This window comes from Brettanomyces bruxellensis, chromosome 9 (assembly GCF_011074885.1).
Source record: "Brettanomyces bruxellensis chromosome 9, complete sequence".
In the NCBI taxonomy this organism is placed as follows: domain Eukaryota; kingdom Fungi; phylum Ascomycota; class Pichiomycetes; order Pichiales; family Pichiaceae; genus Brettanomyces; species Brettanomyces bruxellensis.
In genome coordinates this window covers 2,699,757-2,720,973 of record NC_054690.1, presented here as the reverse complement: position 1 = coordinate 2,720,973, position 21,217 = coordinate 2,699,757, and the positions used below count along the sequence as shown (strand labels likewise).

Here is a 21,217-nt window from a genome sequence, read left to right as displayed (position 1 = left end):
CTTACTTCCTTACCCCTCCCTATTATTTTTCTCCAACAGTAACATTAGAAGTGTATGGTGTATGGCTTAGTTTGCTTCATATAATAATATTACTTTTCTTACTGATGATATTTCCACAATAAAGATAAGCTGGTCAACATCTGGAATCAAATCAGGAGACGATTTATATTCAAACAAGGTAATCAAATAATAATGATAGTAAAGAGAATGCAAATTTTATCATATAACTAAGAGTAGTTCATGGCATAAAAGAATGGAGCTTTCCCCTTGCAAGAATAAATAAATAATAATATATTTAAAATTTAAAATAAAACTGACTTATGCTGTTCATTTATAGTTTCGTTCAATCATTTATACTGTCGCAAAGTATATTCTTCATTCATCCAATCCTTAAAGCGTCTTGCAAAGTATTCTATTTCATGATCTATATTTTGACTTTGTTTCAATGCTGTATTATGCATTTGCAGTGTGGTATTTGAATAATACTTCATAACTTTGCTATAAACTGCCTTTTTTAGTGCCATCTGATTTACCGTATTGTTACCTGCATCATCCTCCTGTTCGTTTTCCAACTGCCGAATAATCTCACCAGAGTATTTTGAACGTATATTTTCAAGATTTTCTACCAACTGCATACTAATTGGGAATCCCTCGGTTTTGTTAATTTCTTCCAAGATCAAAAGAACGGACTTGAAGTCACCTTTCTTAAAAAAGAAATTTAACAGGCAGTATGCAAATCTTTCCATTTCTGCCCTATTCGAGGGCTTTAAGTTTCGTTTTTGTAGCCTCTTCAAAAGCTCAATACCAACGTCAAAATCATTGAATTTTGTGCTTATCATAACCAATCTAATAATATCATACAGTGTTGCACTGTTAAATATATGTTCGTCATTTAATACTTTCTTAAGAAATGTTCTCGCTGATCTTCCACCTGGAATCGAAATTCTAAGATCTCTCTGTTTCCAGAACGCCTCTATCTGGAATTTCAAATTATCGGCATTAAGCTCTCCTTGATATTTATAAATTAACCTAATAGTCCTTCTGAAATCATCAATACTCTTACATTTCTTCATAGCAATTAGCAGATCATATTGGACTGGATGAATGCCTGATTTGGCTCTATTTTCCACGGCAAGTATAGTCATATCGTTAATTTTTCTGGAACTGTTGTGTCTTTTTCCTATAACATTATTTAAAGGTGTAAGTTGCTTTTCAAGCTTTATCTTCATGTGTGAATTTTTTCCCGTGTTGTCGTCTGAAAAAAATTTACAAAACAGATTTTTGATTTCCAATGAGTGCTCAGGATGTTCTGCTTGCAAGCATCTCAAAATGTTTTCAATATAATAGGGATGTATCTTTAATCCCAACTCTTTATGTAACTTCAACAAAAATTCACCCAAAGTGTGTGATTGTCCATACGATTTCAAATGTATCAGAAGTTTGTCCAGTCGTCGTAGAAAATCTTTTTCCGTGGTGGACTCTCGTAAAATATGAACAACATTATCATACAAACCATGTACCATATTAAGGTCAAACATTTTTGTCTTAAATTTATCCAATAAAGTATTGTCCGACTTTAATAGTGAAATCCATTTTTGATATCCACCTGTACTATAGAAATGCTTCATGTTGGCACGAGACACTAATTTGGAAGTTAGATCAACCATTAGAATCTCAGGATGCGTCGCACGACCTTTTCGTGTAAGGCAGCCCATAAACCAGTCTTGCTGTTCCAATGTACCAAATCTCCTTAGAAATTGATACACTAGTGCATCTGTTTGAGGCCATGTCTGCAAATTTGCAGATATCCAAAGTCTATAAGCATTATAGCACAATTCTGCATTGTGAGTTACCCTTTGCAAATCTTTAATGTATGTATCCAATACATAGCACGGCAATTTCTCCCGGGATTTCACCGAAAAGTCGAAAAGCCGAACTGCAGTATCTATCCTATCTGACTCGATGTATGCTTTTAAAGCAATGCTCAGTAATGAGGGTGTGGATATTTTTGAATTGTTGGGAAATGAACGAAACAATTCATCAAACATCGGAAAGTCTCCATTATAATAAGCTAATTGAAGTATCTTCCTCTTGCATTCATGATCAAATGCGGAAATATCGTACTTTTGAGCATACATTTCTACCAAAGAAAAGGCCAGTTTTTTTTTTGGATATAAGATTGTAAGTAGTTGCACAAATTCTTGGGGTGTTAATATATTCCCACTTTTAAAATTCACTTTCACAATGGATAAAGCCTGACCATAGTCACGCTTCATTAAGAATATTCGTAGCAGAGGAATGCTTCCAAAATCTGGAATCTGAATTTCATGTTTCAAAAATTTCTTGCTAAACAACGACTTCAAAGAGGAGTAATCACTCTGAAGAATTAGCCCAAAGTTTCGTTCTTCATTAGAATTATGTGAAAGCAACTGCAATAAAACCGGCAAATCAAAAGAGGACGAAGCATTCTTATCCTCGGTTTCTGTTCTATATTTGTTATTCTGTGACACTCTCGTAAGAGAAGCATTCGAAATTATTAAATAGTTCGTCGACGCTACAGAGTCTAATCTATCCGCTTCATTTGCTTTCGATTTTTTTATTACTTGTGATAGTTGTTCATTATGAGTCGGTAATTTCTTATCAAACAAAGCAGAGATAGCTGAGCGAAAAATACCTGGCTTTGGAGGAGCAGTGTGGGGCTGCTCCACAGAACAAAATTTGGTATTTGCTAAAAATGCATCTGTTCTTTCATCTTCGTTCTGTTCGGAATATGCATGTTCTTTCTTTTCAAGTTTGGATGTTTGTGACCGGTGTACTCGGAAATTATTTCGATTAAGTACGCATGTATTTGAGAATTTTCGACAAATTGGTAACACTTTGCTGGCATCATGTATCACATTGCTTCTAACATTCCAGAATCGTGTATGTACTTTATGAATTGCATCCGAGGGGGGTACGCAATTCGACGTTATCGTTCGGTTATGTGTAACACACTTTATTGTGCAAAGGGGAGAAATGAAGGTAGAAAATTCGTAAGCACGCACCTCTATTCTATGTCGACTGTATATCATTTCTTGTATTCTGACAAAGAAACTGTGGGAAAAAAACGCATGAATTTTTTCTAATTGAAAGGGAATGTTTTATGAACAGTCTTATGGCCCACTCCTCGTGAAATTAGACTAAAACTCAAGTTCATCCAGCTTAGTTCTCAATCTTATATTAAATATCTTCTGCTTCTCGTATTATAAGTAATCTAATATATATTTGCTTATTAATTTGTTTTTCGGTTACATAGAAGCCCGAATTTAATCCCAACGGTATGTATCGTGTCTGTATTGTCATTCTGTCATTCCTTAATCAAAATGCATAAAAGTATGCTTTCACTAGCTGTCTCGTTACCTTTTCAACCCACTAGCAAAAAAAAAAATTCCTGGCCAATCCAATTTTTCCAAACTCTGCTTCGCAGGATACGTCAATACAGAATACCAACTTAGATGAAACATATACATTTAAATCATATTTACTTTAGAACAATATAAACCCATCCACTATAAATTGTCGTGATCTGTGCGCTTTGTGATCGATTCATAAGGTCGTACCCAGGTTAATGTGCACAGCCTTGACCTGTTGAAATGCAGCAAGTCCTGCCTCGCCTAACTCTCTCCCTCTTCCTGACATTTTATATCCACCGAATGGAACTCTGTAATCGGCGGCAAACGTTATGTTTACAAACACCTGGCCGCTCTCAACACCAGTGATGAATTTTTGCGAACGTTCTAAATTTTTTGTGAAAACATAGGCCGCTAATCCATAATTAGTGTCATTAGATAGTTTTATTGCTTCTTCGTCCGTATGAAACCTCGACACGGTAACAACAGGACCAAAAATTTCTTCTTTGACAACTCTCATTTGTTGGTTGCAATCTGCCAATATTGTTGGGGATAAAAAGTATCCCTTACTGTCAGCTAGGTTCTCCGGGGTTGATCCACCTGTCAGAAGCCTTGCCCCTTCCTTAACCCCTGTCTTGATGTATCCTAAAATTCTGTCCCTTTGTGCTTTCGATATCTGGGGTCCAACATTGACTCCCTCGGTAAATTGATCACCTTGAACAAAGGTTGACTTCACATATTCAGCGAACCTCTTTAGAAATGCATCATAGATCGTGTCTTGAACATAAATTCTAGATGACGCAGTACAAATTTCACCTTTATTAAAAAATATACCAAATGCTGCCCATTTAATGGATTGCTCCAAATCTGCATCATCATAAACCACCAATGGAGATTTGCCACCACATTCTAATGTGCAAGCCTTCAGATTTACAGAAGCACTAGACTGAATAATTCTTCCGACATTCGTGGAGCCAGTAAATGACACCTTCATAACATCCGGATGCTCTGATAATGCGGCGCCTGCCGTTGTTCCTTTACCACAGGTCACATTGAGACATCCCGCGGGTAAGCCAGCTTCCTTTGCTAGTTCACAAATGTATAGAGCAGATAAAGGTGTTAGTTCCGATGTCTTGACGACAATTGTATTTCCAGCTGCTAGACATGGTGCAGTTTTCCACCCGAATGTTGAGCAGGGAAAGTTCCAGGCAATTACAGCTCCACACACACCATAAGGTTCCATGATAGTGTACGTGAATTTAGATGGCTCAGTCTCGATTGTTCTACCACTCTTTGCCGTCACGGCAAGACCTGCAAAATATTCAAACACATCGGCTGTGTGCAAAACATCTCCTATCGCATTATTATTTTTTGGTTTTCCCGACTCAAGTGCCTCTAGATCTGCTAAATGTGAACTGTTCTTCCGAATCAAATTGGCAATTTTCAGCAATATATTCGACCGCTTCTGACCACTAAAATGCTTCCATTCGGTTTCATAAGTATTTTTGGCGGCCCGCACAGCTTTATTCACGTCAGACTTATCGGCTAAATAAACTGAACATATAGTTGTGCCATTACCTGGATTTTCCACTTCTATTAGTTCCTTCTTGTCCGAGTAAATAAATTCATTGTTAATGAAAAGTCCCGTTTTTTGGTTCCATTCATCTCCGTTGGGAACTTGAATCTTTACCTCGAGGGGGTACACGCTTGTCATTCTTACCTATGTTAATCTCTTTTGTTGCTTGCAAATAGGTATAACTTGGCCTCTGTACGATTATGTGGGTATTCATGAATATTTATACATGTCAATCCATTTTCGGGTACAATTACTGGAATTAGATAAAAAGCTGCTATTTACAAAAAAATTGTTTAGGATTGTCCTGAAACAATAGCATTAAAGAATGGCGATTACCCCTCTTTGTTCCCCTTTATCGGCAACTATCACTTGCTTATCGTGCGAGGCGCGACATTTTTTTGTTGATTTGTTAATTGAGAACAAATCCAGGAAAAACACCGTCAAAGTGAATATAATCAATTTGATGACGATCATCTTAAAATCATATACCACTTCTTCTCTTTCTAATACATGAATTTCTCTTGTTTTTTTAGGTCATCTACGCATTTCATTTAATTCAGATTTATTTCACAAAAGCATTGGGATTGCGAATAAACCAACCAATAAATTGTATTTCCTGATTTGGAAGCTTGTTGCGTCACATTTTTTCCCGGGAAGAAGAAAAGCTGCTCATATTGGGGAAAAGCACCATTCCTCTTTAATTATGAAAGCCAAACACTTTTGGTAGTTGAGTGGTATTCATTAGCACGGTGTCAAATATATATATTTATGTCATATTAAAAAAATAGGAGGCCCGAAAGTTTGTTTCATTCTTTCTCTTACTATTTTTGTGACCACAGAAAGCAAATCCTGACACCAAATTGTTTTCCCCACAAAAATAAACAAGTTACCTACTGCCATAGTCAAATGAACTAAATTATAAATTTAATAATAAAATAGAATTTGAATGATGTCAAAAAAAATTATATATTGATTGATATGACACAAAAGTTCTACAAGTTGTAATCGTTTAAATATCCGAAGAATCAGTCAGTTGACAGCCGAACTTTTGTAAATTGACGCAGAATATAATCTAGAAGCAGATTTTACAACTCTAAATAATTTGATAGAGCATGCCAAATACAAAGCCAACCACGCCGCTCCATCCGGATGCTAATCAGGAGATAGAGGCACCAAAAGAAATACCAAAGGAGCTTACATCAGCGTTGGATCTAGAAGATGATGACGAAGATAATCTCAGTTTGGATTTGGTAAATACTCAAAGTCATAATAATGATTATTTAATGGATAGTGATGATTCAGATGGACAGGATGGAGCAGTAAACGAAAGTGAAGTACAGAAGGATGACAGCTTAATTGATGCAGTAGCACCAATAGGTGAACCAATTTCTCCAAGAGCATCACGTACCAATACAGGCAATGACTCTGTGTCGACAAATTTCTTTGACATGGATTTTGAAAGTAGGAGGACACCATTGAATCCTTTCGGACAAAACACAAAAATGTCTTCTTCCGAGCCAATTCGAATTCTGAGAAAATCATCTGGTGAAAACAAAATCAGAAAGCTCTCGATGTCACAGCAAAGTCGACTTATCAGTTACATTGATGAGCGCTTAATGGCAATTCAGAGAAAATTCATTAAATATCTATCTGCCAGAGAGGATCCAGAAACTAAAACTGAAGATAAATCAGTGCAATATGGATTATCAGAGTTGATGCATTCACTAGATAGCGTTATTAATATTATTTGGTATTCCATGTTTAAAATGAGGTTTGTTCCTTTTGTTTATCACGATGATGTTCTAACAGAAGATGAACGAGAAAAGTTAGGACTGTCGAATTCAAAGCAGATCGAACTCGAGGAAATAACTTCCGACTTCCTTTTCGGTCAGACAAGTTATCTCATCAGAATCATGGGTGATCTTGTTGATTATACATCGAAATTTCATTTTCAAAGTTTTCAGGAAGTTCATAATCTTATTTACATTCTTGCTGAGCTTGATAATATCATTTGTATTCTTATCGATGAATATGAAGACAGTGATGATGGTGATCTTTTGTTACAGAAAAAGGATTATCGGGATGAAAAGAATTCTCCGGTATCTTCTCCAGAACGATCTTTTATTAGCAACACTGAAAAAATCAGAATTGATTCCATTATTAGTCGTACTAAGCTTCTTGTTATCACGAAGTTCGATGAATTCAAGAAAATTGTATTGGAACAGTTGAATGACAATGATGATGATAACGCAACACACATCCGAAAAAGAAAAAGGGATGATCAAATACGTATTCAGATCCAAAAGTTTGAAATATTGATAGGTGAGATTTACGAAGGTATCCTTGATCGCACATCCGTTTGACTTCACATTTAGTGTTCTCAATAATTCTTCACCAAAAGACAGAGAAAAAGCATATACAACTATATATATATAATGGTCTCGCTTGTTTCATTTACATATATCAAAGCCGCACCTTGCAATTAAAGATGTCAAGCTTGATTTTCCCCCTGTTTCCTCGATACGCCATCTGTCTTCCAACCTAGCTGTTATTGTCGAAATGATTTGAAGGCTTAGATCGCGTCCCAAAAAGTATAGTTCCTTGGTCAAAAAAACGCGATCATCTAACGATTTAGATGCACAGCCGCAAATGAAAAGAGGCATTAATTTTAAGCATTTAGGAACTTCGGCATCATTGGTTAATGATCTATAAATATGAACGAACTGATTCACATAAAATTTAATAACAGGATTACTTGGTCCCAACTCCGGATCCATTAACTTCATGTGAAGTATCTCTAGTGATTGGTGAAGGTATTTAGCAAATACTAAAAATGTTGAAGTCCTCTTATCTGATGATGAGTCCAGCTGGATATCAGATGTTTGAAGTGTCGTCCAGATAAGTGTCATATCATGTTTAACAGTGCTCAAATAATTGGTTTTCTTTTGTGGATCCAATTCCTCAAGATGCCTCAAGACCCAGAAAAGCTTGCATAAATTCTCGTAACAGTTGAATATCGAGCCTTGAATGACATTGAAAAGCCACATTTTAGACGACCTTTGATTGTTTTCGCTTCCAAATAATGCACTGCTAAATTGTACTCTGTATTTATCGAAGATCTTGAATGGTGATGGGATACTTCGTAAATCATTATCCGGTAAGAAATATAATCCTATAGCGTAACTGAATAGAAAGTTCACGAGTAAAATTCTTTCTGTCTCCTCGACGGTAATTGAACCATTGCATGAATTTGTTTGAAATGAATTATCCATAGTCTCTTTGCTCACCAAATCGATATTTTTTGTAGTTATGCGGATAATACTTATACAAGGAAGCATCCATCCGCACTCAAAGGCAGGTGCATTACCCTGTTGTTCAACTTTTTTGCCAACATCCGACGGCTCACAACAATTTTTTATTGATTCTATTGCTTTATTGTAATGTGCATCAGCAATAGTAAAGTGGTCTCTTGGATTTTCCATAGATAAAGATGAAACCATTTTCATTAAACATAAAGAGCTATATGCATAAAATACCTCTCGTAGAAAAGATATTTTGGGGCTGTTAACCGTGTAATAACCTTGGGAAAGTACTTTTGGAATGAATGAATCCATAAAATTATTGTAGATCAAAGTATCATCCGATTCCAAGTACGGATATTCCGATAAATTCCATGGCAATTTTTTAGATTGAAGTGTATCATAAAGGGACGTAAACATCTGGTCAATACTTTGCTGGTCAACCGTTTTATGTATATCGGCACGGGTCAAATGATTATCTGTAGTGACACGTCCACAAGAATATCCAGATCTGGATGTCAAGGAGTCAATAAAAAGTACTCTCGGAGGAATTGTTTGTTCTAGTTTGTTCATATGCTTGTGACTTGCATTTGCTAAACTGATTTTAAATGACATCACCCCGGGAATCTTTCCACTTTTAGTACATTCCTTCGTAAAAGATCGAGATGATTCATGCTTGTATAATTTCAGTGGAATTACCGAGCACATGGAACTTGGAACGTCAAAATCACTATAAGTCGGTTCTATATCACATAGATTTGATAAATGTTTGTTAACAAAGAATGATGATTTGGCAATACCTCTATTCCTAGTTTCGGTATTTGCGCTAGATTTGCTCGCCTTTATGTGGGCTGCTGTTCCAGATGTTATTTTGAAATTCTTCGGCAGTGTATCGCATTTATTTTTAGGCCAAACACAACTAAGAAAGTTTCGTGCACAGCCAGAACAAATCGGATAATGTTCGTCACATTTCTTTTTTCTCTTTCGACAGGTAAAGCAACCTGTCTTTGTTCGAGTTTTCGGAAATGAATGTGAAATGTTTTGTCTCACCGACGTTGAAAGCTGCCCCCTTTCTTTTGTTCTAACATGTTTATCTTTCTCTTTAGACATCATGTTGACAGAATTGCCCCAAAAGTGAGAAGAAGCAAGAATGTGAAATGCGATAAGTAGTTCTAGTATCTGGGAAATCTTCCATCCGGTAATTGGAATATGATAGAAATAAACGAGCAAGCATGCACAAAATAGATGGGCTTGAATATCCTAGCAAATTCTATGTTATTTGATAAATAACGTGCGATAAATCTTCGTACGTTAAATTTAATGTATCTTACAAGCACGTATCAAATTATTCTTATGCCTGTAAATAAATTTTATCAAATTACAAGTTGATTAAATGTGTTTAATAAGGGTCGTTTTGCTATAATTATACAGCGATTTGTACCAGTTTTGACAGAATGCGAACAACTATCGATTATCAGTGCGTATGATCAAATTTGATTTAAATCTACAATTTTAAGCAGTTGAAAAAAATTTTAATATTAGTTTGCTTCAATATCGTGTGGTTACGTAATCAAAATATTGTAAACGAATGCGAACCTAGGAAAGCCTGATTGCAATAAAGGGTAGAAAGGTACGGAAAACTCTAGCAAACAAGAATAAAAGGTATCTATGGTGCTAACTAGTAAACCAATAAATAACACTCTTAAAAATTTAACAATTAAATATACTAGAAATATATATTAAAAGAGCAGTTTATGTGAAAGTAGCTGTACTCTTTCGATGTGGATGATGCATGAAGGATTCAAATGGTCAAGACGAATAAATGACTAACAAAGCATTAACTAAAGGAATTAAACAAGATGAATAGCAGAGGCAAAAAACTCTTAACTAATGGGAGAAATGAAGAATTTAGTTATCAATGATCAAATTAACAGTATTTCCTCTACATATTTGAAAAAAAAAAAAAGGGGGGGGGGAGATTGGCCTGATTACGTAATAGGGTATTCTCTTTAACGTTTACTAGCTTGATAATTAGAATGATAAATTATCTTTTCACCTCACTCGTTATGCCATGAGGTGTGCTTGCCGGTGATTTCAAAACCTCTAACCTCGCTTTATAAAGTAAGATGCATCCGTTTATAATTCAAAGATACTTTTGAAGGATCATTTGAATTATATTTGGTTTCTGGAAGTGTTAACTGTCAGAAAGCATTAAAAGAAAAGGAGCATTGTCCCGCGTAGTGGATTTTGATACTTTGAAAATGTGTCCCTATTCCGAATCCGAATCATTCATATAATTGATTGATTCTATCTCGTTCGATATTCAGATATATTTTTGTAGTGTATTATTTGCATTAGAATTATAAAACTGCTGTTCTTTTGAAAATTTATTTGCTTGAAATTGAAAATTTCAACTTTTCATAATAAACTACGCAAAGTAAAATATTACGCTTACAGGTTCCGTATTGGGAAATTCGATTGAAAAAGTCGATGCCGAAATCGACTTCCTTTTTTGGATCAGTCAAATCACCGGTAAATATAATTGATTATCTTGCAAAATGTTACTAGTATATCATTCTGATAAGTAGATATTTTGACTGAAATTTTGAAATGCCGCCAAGGATTTAAATATAAATAGGATGTGAATTAGGCTTAGAATAAGAATACCATGTTGTGAAGCATCGAAGTTAAAAAAAGGCACATTTTATCTTTAACGTGAACTATTAGAATTAAAGATTAGACGAGTATACAAAATGATCAATATAGGAGCACCAAGAAATATTGAAAAACTATACAAGTTTAAGGATGATGTGTCAAATCCACAAATTTTTGAAGCTTGGAAGCCCAAAATTAAAGCTTATCTTGACGACTTAGTGCGTGAGACACCAAAGGAGTACTTAGTTCCTGCTTCGGAAGTCCCCGAGAATCTTGATGAGAAGGCATTTGACACTATTAGTTATCTAAAGAAAACAAAATACTTAACTGACAAAGAAAAATCTATTACCTCCATGAGTGTTATGGATTTGGAGAAGTTGATTGAAAAAAAAAAGCTTAGTTCCGTTGAAGTTCTCAAAGCTTTTGCCCACCGAGCTGTGATTGCCAATGAATTCACGAATTTTGCAACTCAGTTTTTCATCAAAGAGGCATTAACTAGAGCAAAGAACTTAGATGAATACCTAGCTAAAAACGGGAAAACTGTTGGTCCCTTGCATGGTATTCCGGTTTCTGTGAAGGAACAGATTGGAATGGCTGGAAAAATTACCCATGGAGGTTGGGTTGCATGGCTTGACTATATTCCAAAGGAGGACGCAACATCTGTGAAAATGTTGAAAAAACTTGGTGCAGTTTTGTTTGTCAGAACAAATGAGCCACAAACATTAATGCACTTGGATTCGAATAACAACATTACTGGTCGGACTAGAAATCCTCACAATTCTCTTCTAAGTGCTGGTGGATCCTCTGGTGGTGAGGGTTGCTGTGTATCAAGTCATGCATCTGCCATTGGTCTTGGATCTGATATCGGTGGCTCTATTCGTGCACCAGCTGGATTTTGCGGATGTTTTGGATTTCGTCCTTCAAGTCGAAGAATTTCAACTGCTGGAGGAGTCTCATCCGGCAAAGGACAAGAATCCATTGTAGCGGTCGAGGGGCCTTTAGCTCATAGTGCTTCAGATGTGAACTATTTTATGGATGGATATATCAACACGGGAAAGCCTTGGGAAGATGATCCATGGTCGCTTCCTATGCCTTGGAGGCAAGTTGAAAAACCAAAGGTAACTGATGTCACGGTCGCTATTATGTATGATAACGGTCTGGTTAAGCCACTTCCACCAATACAACGTGGATTAAATGAAGTAACCAAGAAGTTAAAGGCGGCAGGAGTTAATGTTGTCACCTTTGATCCTCTCTGTATAAGTGAAGCATATGACGTTTGTCACCAACTCTATACTTGTGATGGTAATAAAGCACAAAAGGAAATGCTCAGACCTTCCGGGGAGCCTCTTCTACCCCTCACAAAGTGGGCTTTCTCAATGGGCAATGGAGATAAGCCGCTTTCAATCACCGAGAACAGGGCACTTAATACGAGAAGAGATACCTTGAGAAAGACATACAACGATTATTTCTTCAAAAACAAAGTTGACTTCATTATTTCCCCAACATACACATGTGTTGCCCCATGCACGATTCAAGATGGTATTGCTGGTCCTTACTTTTGGGGTTACACAAGTTTGTGGAACGTGTTGGACTTACCAACTTTGGTTGCTCCAACTGGATTGTTCCAAAACCCCAAAGTTGATAAGGTGGAAGAAGATTACAAACCTAGATCTGAAATTGATGAAATCGAGCATGCCAAATATATTCCTGAGCTTTCCGATGGTGCTCCAATATGTTTCCAGCTAACCGGTCGAAAATACTTTGATGAAGAGGTCGTTGCGTTTGGTGAGCTCTTCGAAGATATCATGAAGGCATAAAGAGTTTTTATTACTGTTCCGCTTTTCTTTTCTTTCTGTTAAAGGAATATTATATGTTTGTATAAGAAATGAGTACATAGTAAATGCTGCAGATACGTCGAAAATGAACTTGAATAAATGGTAGGAAATGAATGCTAGAATAGAACAGGGAGAAATTGTCCTACAATAAGCATCGGAATGTCAAAAACGTCTCTTTTGATAGTCCATACGCACGAACATTTCAAATACTTATCTTCATTTGCCTTCCTAATACTGCAATTCGTTAAATACGTGGCATTCAAATCACCAAATGCCATCTCACTGAAACTTCTAAAGTATCTTAGAGCACTCTCATCATCCATAAGTTCGACAATAAAAGTTCGCTTTGATAACAAAGACATTTTGGAGTAGCCGGTCATAGTAGCAAATTCACTTGTAAGAGCAACACGGCAAGACCTGCAAAATATTCAAACACATCGGCTGTGTGCAAAACATCTCCTATCGCATTATTATTTTTTGGTTTTCCCGACTCAAGTGCCTCTAGATCTGCTAAATGTGAACTGTTCTTCCGAATCAAATTGGCAATTTTCAGCAATATATTCGACCGCTTCTGACCACTAAAATGCTTCCATTCGGTTTCATAAGTATTTTTGGCGGCCCGCACAGCTTTATTCACGTCAGACTTATCGGCTAAATAAACTGAACATATAGTTGTGCCATTACCTGGATTTTCCACTTCTATTAGTTCCTTCTTGTCCGAGTAAATAAATTCATTGTTAATGAAAAGTCCCGTTTTTTGGTTCCATTCATCTCCGTTGGGAACTTGAATCTTTACCTCGAGGGGGTACACGCTTGTCATTCTTACCTATGTTAATCTCTTTTGTTGCTTGCAAATAGGTATAACTTGGCCTCTGTACGATTATGTGGGTATTCATGAATATTTATACATGTCAATCCATTTTCGGGTACAATTACTGGAATTAGATAAAAAGCTGCTATTTACAAAAAAATTGTTTAGGATTGTCCTGAAACAATAGCATTAAAGAATGGCGATTACCCCTCTTTGTTCCCCTTTATCGGCAACTATCACTTGCTTATCGTGCGAGGCGCGACATTTTTTTGTTGATTTGTTAATTGAGAACAAATCCAGGAAAAACACCGTCAAAGTGAATATAATCAATTTGATGACGATCATCTTAAAATCATATACCACTTCTTCTCTTTCTAATACATGAATTTCTCTTGTTTTTTTAGGTCATCTACGCATTTCATTTAATTCAGATTTATTTCACAAAAGCATTGGGATTGCGAATAAACCAACCAATAAATTGTATTTCCTGATTTGGAAGCTTGTTGCGTCACATTTTTTCCCGGGAAGAAGAAAAGCTGCTCATATTGGGGAAAAGCACCATTCCTCTTTAATTATGAAAGCCAAACACTTTTGGTAGTTGAGTGGTATTCATTAGCACGGTGTCAAATATATATATTTATGTCATATTAAAAAAATAGGAGGCCCGAAAGTTTGTTTCATTCTTTCTCTTACTATTTTTGTGACCACAGAAAGCAAATCCTGACACCAAATTGTTTTCCCCACAAAAATAAACAAGTTACCTACTGCCATAGTCAAATGAACTAAATTATAAATTTAATAATAAAATAGAATTTGAATGATGTCAAAAAAAATTATATATTGATTGATATGACACAAAAGTTCTACAAGTTGTAATCGTTTAAATATCCGAAGAATCAGTCAGTTGACAGCCGAACTTTTGTAAATTGACGCAGAATATAATCTAGAAGCAGATTTTACAACTCTAAATAATTTGATAGAGCATGCCAAATACAAAGCCAACCACGCCGCTCCATCCGGATGCTAATCAGGAGATAGAGGCACCAAAAGAAATACCAAAGGAGCTTACATCAGCGTTGGATCTAGAAGATGATGACGAAGATAATCTCAGTTTGGATTTGGTAAATACTCAAAGTCATAATAATGATTATTTAATGGATAGTGATGATTCAGATGGACAGGATGGAGCAGTAAACGAAAGTGAAGTACAGAAGGATGACAGCTTAATTGATGCAGTAGCACCAATAGGTGAACCAATTTCTCCAAGAGCATCACGTACCAATACAGGCAATGACTCTGTGTCGACAAATTTCTTTGACATGGATTTTGAAAGTAGGAGGACACCATTGAATCCTTTCGGACAAAACACAAAAATGTCTTCTTCCGAGCCAATTCGAATTCTGAGAAAATCATCTGGTGAAAACAAAATCAGAAAGCTCTCGATGTCACAGCAAAGTCGACTTATCAGTTACATTGATGAGCGCTTAATGGCAATTCAGAGAAAATTCATTAAATATCTATCTGCCAGAGAGGATCCAGAAACTAAAACTGAAGATAAATCAGTGCAATATGGATTATCAGAGTTGATGCATTCACTAGATAGCGTTATTAATATTATTTGGTATTCCATGTTTAAAATGAGGTTTGTTCCTTTTGTTTATCACGATGATGTTCTAACAGAAGATGAACGAGAAAAGTTAGGACTGTCGAATTCAAAGCAGATCGAACTCGAGGAAATAACTTCCGACTTCCTTTTCGGTCAGACAAGTTATCTCATCAGAATCATGGGTGATCTTGTTGATTATACATCGAAATTTCATTTTCAAAGTTTTCAGGAAGTTCATAATCTTATTTACATTCTTGCTGAGCTTGATAATATCATTTGTATTCTTATCGATGAATATGAAGACAGTGATGATGGTGATCTTTTGTTACAGAAAAAGGATTATCGGGATGAAAAGAATTCTCCGGTATCTTCTCCAGAACGATCTTTTATTAGCAACACTGAAAAAATCAGAATTGATTCCATTATTAGTCGTACTAAGCTTCTTGTTATCACGAAGTTCGATGAATTCAAGAAAATTGTATTGGAACAGTTGAATGACAATGATGATGATAACGCAACACACATCCGAAAAAGAAAAAGGGATGATCAAATACGTATTCAGATCCAAAAGTTTGAAATATTGATAGGTGAGATTTACGAAGGTATCCTTGATCGCACATCCGTTTGACTTCACATTTAGTGTTCTCAATAATTCTTCACCAAAAGACAGAGAAAAAGCATATACAACTATATATATATAATGGTCTCGCTTGTTTCATTTACATATATCAAAGCCGCACCTTGCAATTAAAGATGTCAAGCTTGATTTTCCCCCTGTTTCCTCGATACGCCATCTGTCTTCCAACCTAGCTGTTATTGTCGAAATGATTTGAAGGCTTAGATCGCGTCCCAAAAAGTATAGTTCCTTGGTCAAAAAAACGCGATCATCTAACGATTTAGATGCACAGCCGCAAATGAAAAGAGGCATTAATTTTAAGCATTTAGGAACTTCGGCATCATTGGTTAATGATCTATAAATATGAACGAACTGATTCACATAAAATTTAATAACAGGATTACTTGGTCCCAACTCCGGATCCATTAACTTCATGTGAAGTATCTCTAGTGATTGGTGAAGGTATTTAGCAAATACTAAAAATGTTGAAGTCCTCTTATCTGATGATGAGTCCAGCTGGATATCAGATGTTTGAAGTGTCGTCCAGATAAGTGTCATATCATGTTTAACAGTGCTCAAATAATTGGTTTTCTTTTGTGGATCCAATTCCTCAAGATGCCTCAAGACCCAGAAAAGCTTGCATAAATTCTCGTAACAGTTGAATATCGAGCCTTGAATGACATTGAAAAGCCACATTTTAGACGACCTTTGATTGTTTTCGCTTCCAAATAATGCACTGCTAAATTGTACTCTGTATTTATCGAAGATCTTGAATGGTGATGGGATACTTCGTAAATCATTATCCGGTAAGAAATATAATCCTATAGCGTAACTGAATAGAAAGTTCACGAGTAAAATTCTTTCTGTCTCCTCGACGGTAATTGAACCATTGCATGAATTTGTTTGAAATGAATTATCCATAGTCTCTTTGCTCACCAAATCGATATTTTTTGTAGTTATGCGGATAATACTTATACAAGGAAGCATCCATCCGCACTCAAAGGCAGGTGCATTACCCTGTTGTTCAACTTTTTTGCCAACATCCGACGGCTCACAACAATTTTTTATTGATTCTATTGCTTTATTGTAATGTGCATCAGCAATAGTAAAGTGGTCTCTTGGATTTTCCATAGATAAAGATGAAACCATTTTCATTAAACATAAAGAGCTATATGCATAAAATACCTCTCGTAGAAAAGATATTTTGGGGCTGTTAACCGTGTAATAACCTTGGGAAAGTACTTTTGGAATGAATGAATCCATAAAATTATTGTAGATCAAAGTATCATCCGATTCCAAGTACGGATATTCCGATAAATTCCATGGCAATTTTTTAGATTGAAGTGTATCATAAAGGGACGTAAACATCTGGTCAATACTTTGCTGGTCAACCGTTTTATGTATATCGGCACGGGTCAAATGATTATCTGTAGTGACACGTCCACAAGAATATCCAGATCTGGATGTCAAGGAGTCAATAAAAAGTACTCTCGGAGGAATTGTTTGTTCTAGTTTGTTCATATGCTTGTGACTTGCATTTGCTAAACTGATTTTAAATGACATCACCCCGGGAATCTTTCCACTTTTAGTACATTCCTTCGTAAAAGATCGAGATGATTCATGCTTGTATAATTTCAGTGGAATTACCGAGCACATGGAACTTGGAACGTCAAAATCACTATAAGTCGGTTCTATATCACATAGATTTGATAAATGTTTGTTAACAAAGAATGATGATTTGGCAATACCTCTATTCCTAGTTTCGGTATTTGCGCTAGATTTGCTCGCCTTTATGTGGGCTGCTGTTCCAGATGTTATTTTGAAATTCTTCGGCAGTGTATCGCATTTATTTTTAGGCCAAACACAACTAAGAAAGTTTCGTGCACAGCCAGAACAAATCGGATAATGTTCGTCACATTTCTTTTTTCTCTTTCGACAGGTAAAGCAACCTGTCTTTGTTCGAGTTTTCGGAAATGAATGTGAAATGTTTTGTCTCACCGACGTTGAAAGCTGCCCCCTTTCTTTTGTTCTAACATGTTTATCTTTCTCTTTAGACATCATGTTGACAGAATTGCCCCAAAAGTGAGAAGAAGCAAGAATGTGAAATGCGATAAGTAGTTCTAGTATCTGGGAAATCTTCCATCCGGTAATTGGAATATGATAGAAATAAACGAGCAAGCATGCACAAAATAGATGGGCTTGAATATCCTAGCAAATTCTATGTTATTTGATAAATAACGTGCGATAAATCTTCGTACGTTAAATTTAATGTATCTTACAAGCACGTATCAAATTATTCTTATGCCTGTAAATAAATTTTATCAAATTACAAGTTGATTAAATGTGTTTAATAAGGGTCGTTTTGCTATAATTATACAGCGATTTGTACCAGTTTTGACAGAATGCGAACAACTATCGATTATCAGTGCGTATGATCAAATTTGATTTAAATCTACAATTTTAAGCAGTTGAAAAAAATTTTAATATTAGTTTGCTTCAATATCGTGTGGTTACGTAATCAAAATATTGTAAACGAATGCGAACCTAGGAAAGCCTGATTGCAATAAAGGGTAGAAAGGTACGGAAAACTCTAGCAAACAAGAATAAAAGGTATCTATGGTGCTAACTAGTAAACCAATAAATAACACTCTTAAAAATTTAACAATTAAATATACTAGAAATATATATTAAAAGAGCAGTTTATGTGAAAGTAGCTGTACTCTTTCGATGTGGATGATGCATGAAGGATTCAAATGGTCAAGACGAATAAATGACTAACAAAGCATTAACTAAAGGAATTAAACAAGATGAATAGCAGAGGCAAAAAACTCTTAACTAATGGGAGAAATGAAGAATTTAGTTATCAATGATCAAATTAACAGTATTTCCTCTACATATTTGAAAAAAAAAAAAAGGGGGGGGGGAGATTGGCCTGATTACGTAATAGGGTATTCTCTTTAACGTTTACTAGCTTGATAATTAGAATGATAAATTATCTTTTCACCTCACTCGTTATGCCATGAGGTGTGCTTGCCGGTGATTTCAAAACCTCTAACCTCGCTTTATAAAGTAAGATGCATCCGTTTATAATTCAAAGATACTTTTGAAGGATCATTTGAATTATATTTGGTTTCTGGAAGTGTTAACTGTCAGAAAGCATTAAAAGAAAAGGAGCATTGTCCCGCGTAGTGGATTTTGATACTTTGAAAATGTGTCCCTATTCCGAATCCGAATCATTCATATAATTGATTGATTCTATCTCGTTCGATATTCAGATATATTTTTGTAGTGTATTATTTGCATTAGAATTATAAAACTGCTGTTCTTTTGAAAATTTATTTGCTTGAAATTGAAAATTTCAACTTTTCATAATAAACTACGCAAAGTAAAATATTACGCTTACAGGTTCCGTATTGGGAAATTCGATTGAAAAAGTCGATGCCGAAATCGACTTCCTTTTTTGGATCAGTCAAATCACCGGTAAATATAATTGATTATCTTGCAAAATGTTACTAGTATATCATTCTGATAAGTAGATATTTTGACTGAAATTTTGAAATGCCGCCAAGGATTTAAATATAAATAGGATGTGAATTAGGCTTAGAATAAGAATACCATGTTGTGAAGCATCGAAGTTAAAAAAAGGCACATTTTATCTTTAACGTGAACTATTAGAATTAAAGATTAGACGAGTATACAAAATGATCAATATAGGAGCACCAAGAAATATTGAAAAACTATACAAGTTTAAGGATGATGTGTCAAATCCACAAATTTTTGAAGCTTGGAAGCCCAAAATTAAAGCTTATCTTGACGACTTAGTGCGTGAGACACCAAAGGAGTACTTAGTTCCTGCTTCGGAAGTCCCCGAGAATCTTGATGAGAAGGCATTTGACACTATTAGTTATCTAAAGAAAACAAAATACTTAACTGACAAAGAAAAATCTATTACCTCCATGAGTGTTATGGATTTGGAGAAGTTGATTGAAAAAAAAAAGCTTAGTTCCGTTGAAGTTCTCAAAGCTTTTGCCCACCGAGCTGTGATTGCCAATGAATTCACGAATTTTGCAACTCAGTTTTTCATCAAAGAGGCATTAACTAGAGCAAAGAACTTAGATGAATACCTAGCTAAAAACGGGAAAACTGTTGGTCCCTTGCATGGTATTCCGGTTTCTGTGAAGGAACAGATTGGAATGGCTGGAAAAATTACCCATGGAGGTTGGGTTGCATGGCTTGACTATATTCCAAAGGAGGACGCAACATCTGTGAAAATGTTGAAAAAACTTGGTGCAGTTTTGTTTGTCAGAACAAATGAGCCACAAACATTAATGCACTTGGATTCGAATAACAACATTACTGGTCGGACTAGAAATCCTCACAATTCTCTTCTAAGTGCTGGTGGATCCTCTGGTGGTGAGGGTTGCTGTGTATCAAGTCATGCATCTGCCATTGGTCTTGGATCTGATATCGGTGGCTCTATTCGTGCACCAGCTGGATTTTGCGGATGTTTTGGATTTCGTCCTTCAAGTCGAAGAATTTCAACTGCTGGAGGAGTCTCATCCGGCAAAGGACAAGAATCCATTGTAGCGGTCGAGGGGCCTTTAGCTCATAGTGCTTCAGATGTGAACTATTTTATGGATGGATATATCAACACGGGAAAGCCTTGGGAAGATGATCCATGGTCGCTTCCTATGCCTTGGAGGCAAGTTGAAAAACCAAAGGTAACTGATGTCACGGTCGCTATTATGTATGATAACGGTCTGGTTAAGCCACTTCCACCAATACAACGTGGATTAAATGAAGTAACCAAGAAGTTAAAGGCGGCAGGAGTTAATGTTGTCACCTTTGATCCTCTCTGTATAAGTGAAGCATATGACGTTTGTCACCAACTCTATACTTGTGATGGTAATAAAGCACAAAAGGAAATGCTCAGACCTTCCGGGGAGCCTCTTCTACCCCTCACAAAGTGGGCTTTCTCAATGGGCAATGGAGATAAGCCGCTTTCAATCACCGAGAACAGGGCACTTAATACGAGAAGAGATACCTTGAGAAAGACATACAACGATTATTTCTTCAAAAACAAAGTTGACTTCATTATTTCCCCAACATACACATGTGTTGCCCCATGCACGATTCAAGATGGTATTGCTGGTCCTTACTTTTGGGGTTACACAAGTTTGTGGAACGTGTTGGACTTACCAACTTTGGTTGCTCCAACTGGATTGTTCCAAAACCCCAAAGTTGATAAGGTGGAAGAAGATTACAAACCTAGATCTGAAATTGATGAAATCGAGCATGCCAAATATATTCCTGAGCTTTCCGATGGTGCTCCAATATGTTTCCAGCTAACCGGTCGAAAATACTTTGATGAAGAGGTCGTTGCGTTTGGTGAGCTCTTCGAAGATATCATGAAGGCATAAAGAGTTTTTA

General features: G+C 36.0%; 8 protein-coding genes across 8 annotated transcripts; 4 read left to right on the top strand and 4 right to left on the bottom strand.

Moving 5' to 3' along the window:
* Positions 1-347: 347 nt before the first annotated feature.
* Positions 348-5,103, bottom strand: BRETT_003001 (uncharacterized protein; the record flags this gene model as incomplete). The annotated part of the gene is made up of 2 exons (XM_041281517.1): positions 348-2,815; positions 3,600-5,103. 2 exons carry the CDS (start codon positions 5,101-5,103, stop codon positions 348-350), a joined length of 3,972 nt encoding a protein of 1,323 aa, XP_041139308.1.
* A 974-nt stretch (positions 5,104-6,077) lies between these two features.
* On the top strand, positions 6,078-7,328 carry BRETT_003000 (uncharacterized protein; the record flags this gene model as incomplete). The annotated part of the gene is made up of 1 exon (XM_041281516.1): positions 6,078-7,328. One exon carries the CDS (start codon positions 6,078-6,080, stop codon positions 7,326-7,328), a length of 1,251 nt encoding a protein of 416 aa, XP_041139307.1.
* Positions 7,329-7,415: 87 nt separating this feature from the next.
* On the bottom strand, positions 7,416-9,374 carry BRETT_002999 (uncharacterized protein; the record flags this gene model as incomplete). The annotated part of the gene is made up of 1 exon (XM_041281515.1): positions 7,416-9,374. One exon carries the CDS (start codon positions 9,372-9,374, stop codon positions 7,416-7,418), a length of 1,959 nt encoding a protein of 652 aa, XP_041139306.1.
* A 1,643-nt stretch (positions 9,375-11,017) lies between these two features.
* On the top strand, positions 11,018-12,736 carry BRETT_002998 (uncharacterized protein; the record flags this gene model as incomplete). The annotated part of the gene is made up of 1 exon (XM_041281514.1): positions 11,018-12,736. One exon carries the CDS (start codon positions 11,018-11,020, stop codon positions 12,734-12,736), a length of 1,719 nt encoding a protein of 572 aa, XP_041139305.1.
* A 394-nt stretch (positions 12,737-13,130) lies between these two features.
* BRETT_002997 (uncharacterized protein) lies at positions 13,131-13,574 on the bottom strand (the record flags this gene model as incomplete). Its single annotated transcript, XM_041281513.1, has 1 exon — positions 13,131-13,574. The coding sequence occupies one exon, from the start codon at positions 13,572-13,574 to the stop codon at positions 13,131-13,133; it is 444 nt and encodes a 147-aa protein (XP_041139304.1).
* Positions 13,575-14,548: 974 nt separating this feature from the next.
* BRETT_002996 (uncharacterized protein) lies at positions 14,549-15,799 on the top strand (the record flags this gene model as incomplete). Its single annotated transcript, XM_041281512.1, has 1 exon — positions 14,549-15,799. The coding sequence occupies one exon, from the start codon at positions 14,549-14,551 to the stop codon at positions 15,797-15,799; it is 1,251 nt and encodes a 416-aa protein (XP_041139303.1).
* Positions 15,800-15,886: 87 nt separating this feature from the next.
* Positions 15,887-17,845, bottom strand: BRETT_002995 (uncharacterized protein; the record flags this gene model as incomplete). The annotated part of the gene is made up of 1 exon (XM_041281511.1): positions 15,887-17,845. One exon carries the CDS (start codon positions 17,843-17,845, stop codon positions 15,887-15,889), a length of 1,959 nt encoding a protein of 652 aa, XP_041139302.1.
* A 1,643-nt stretch (positions 17,846-19,488) lies between these two features.
* Positions 19,489-21,207, top strand: BRETT_002994 (uncharacterized protein; the record flags this gene model as incomplete). The annotated part of the gene is made up of 1 exon (XM_041281510.1): positions 19,489-21,207. One exon carries the CDS (start codon positions 19,489-19,491, stop codon positions 21,205-21,207), a length of 1,719 nt encoding a protein of 572 aa, XP_041139301.1.
* Between the last annotated feature and the right edge of the window lie 10 nt (positions 21,208-21,217).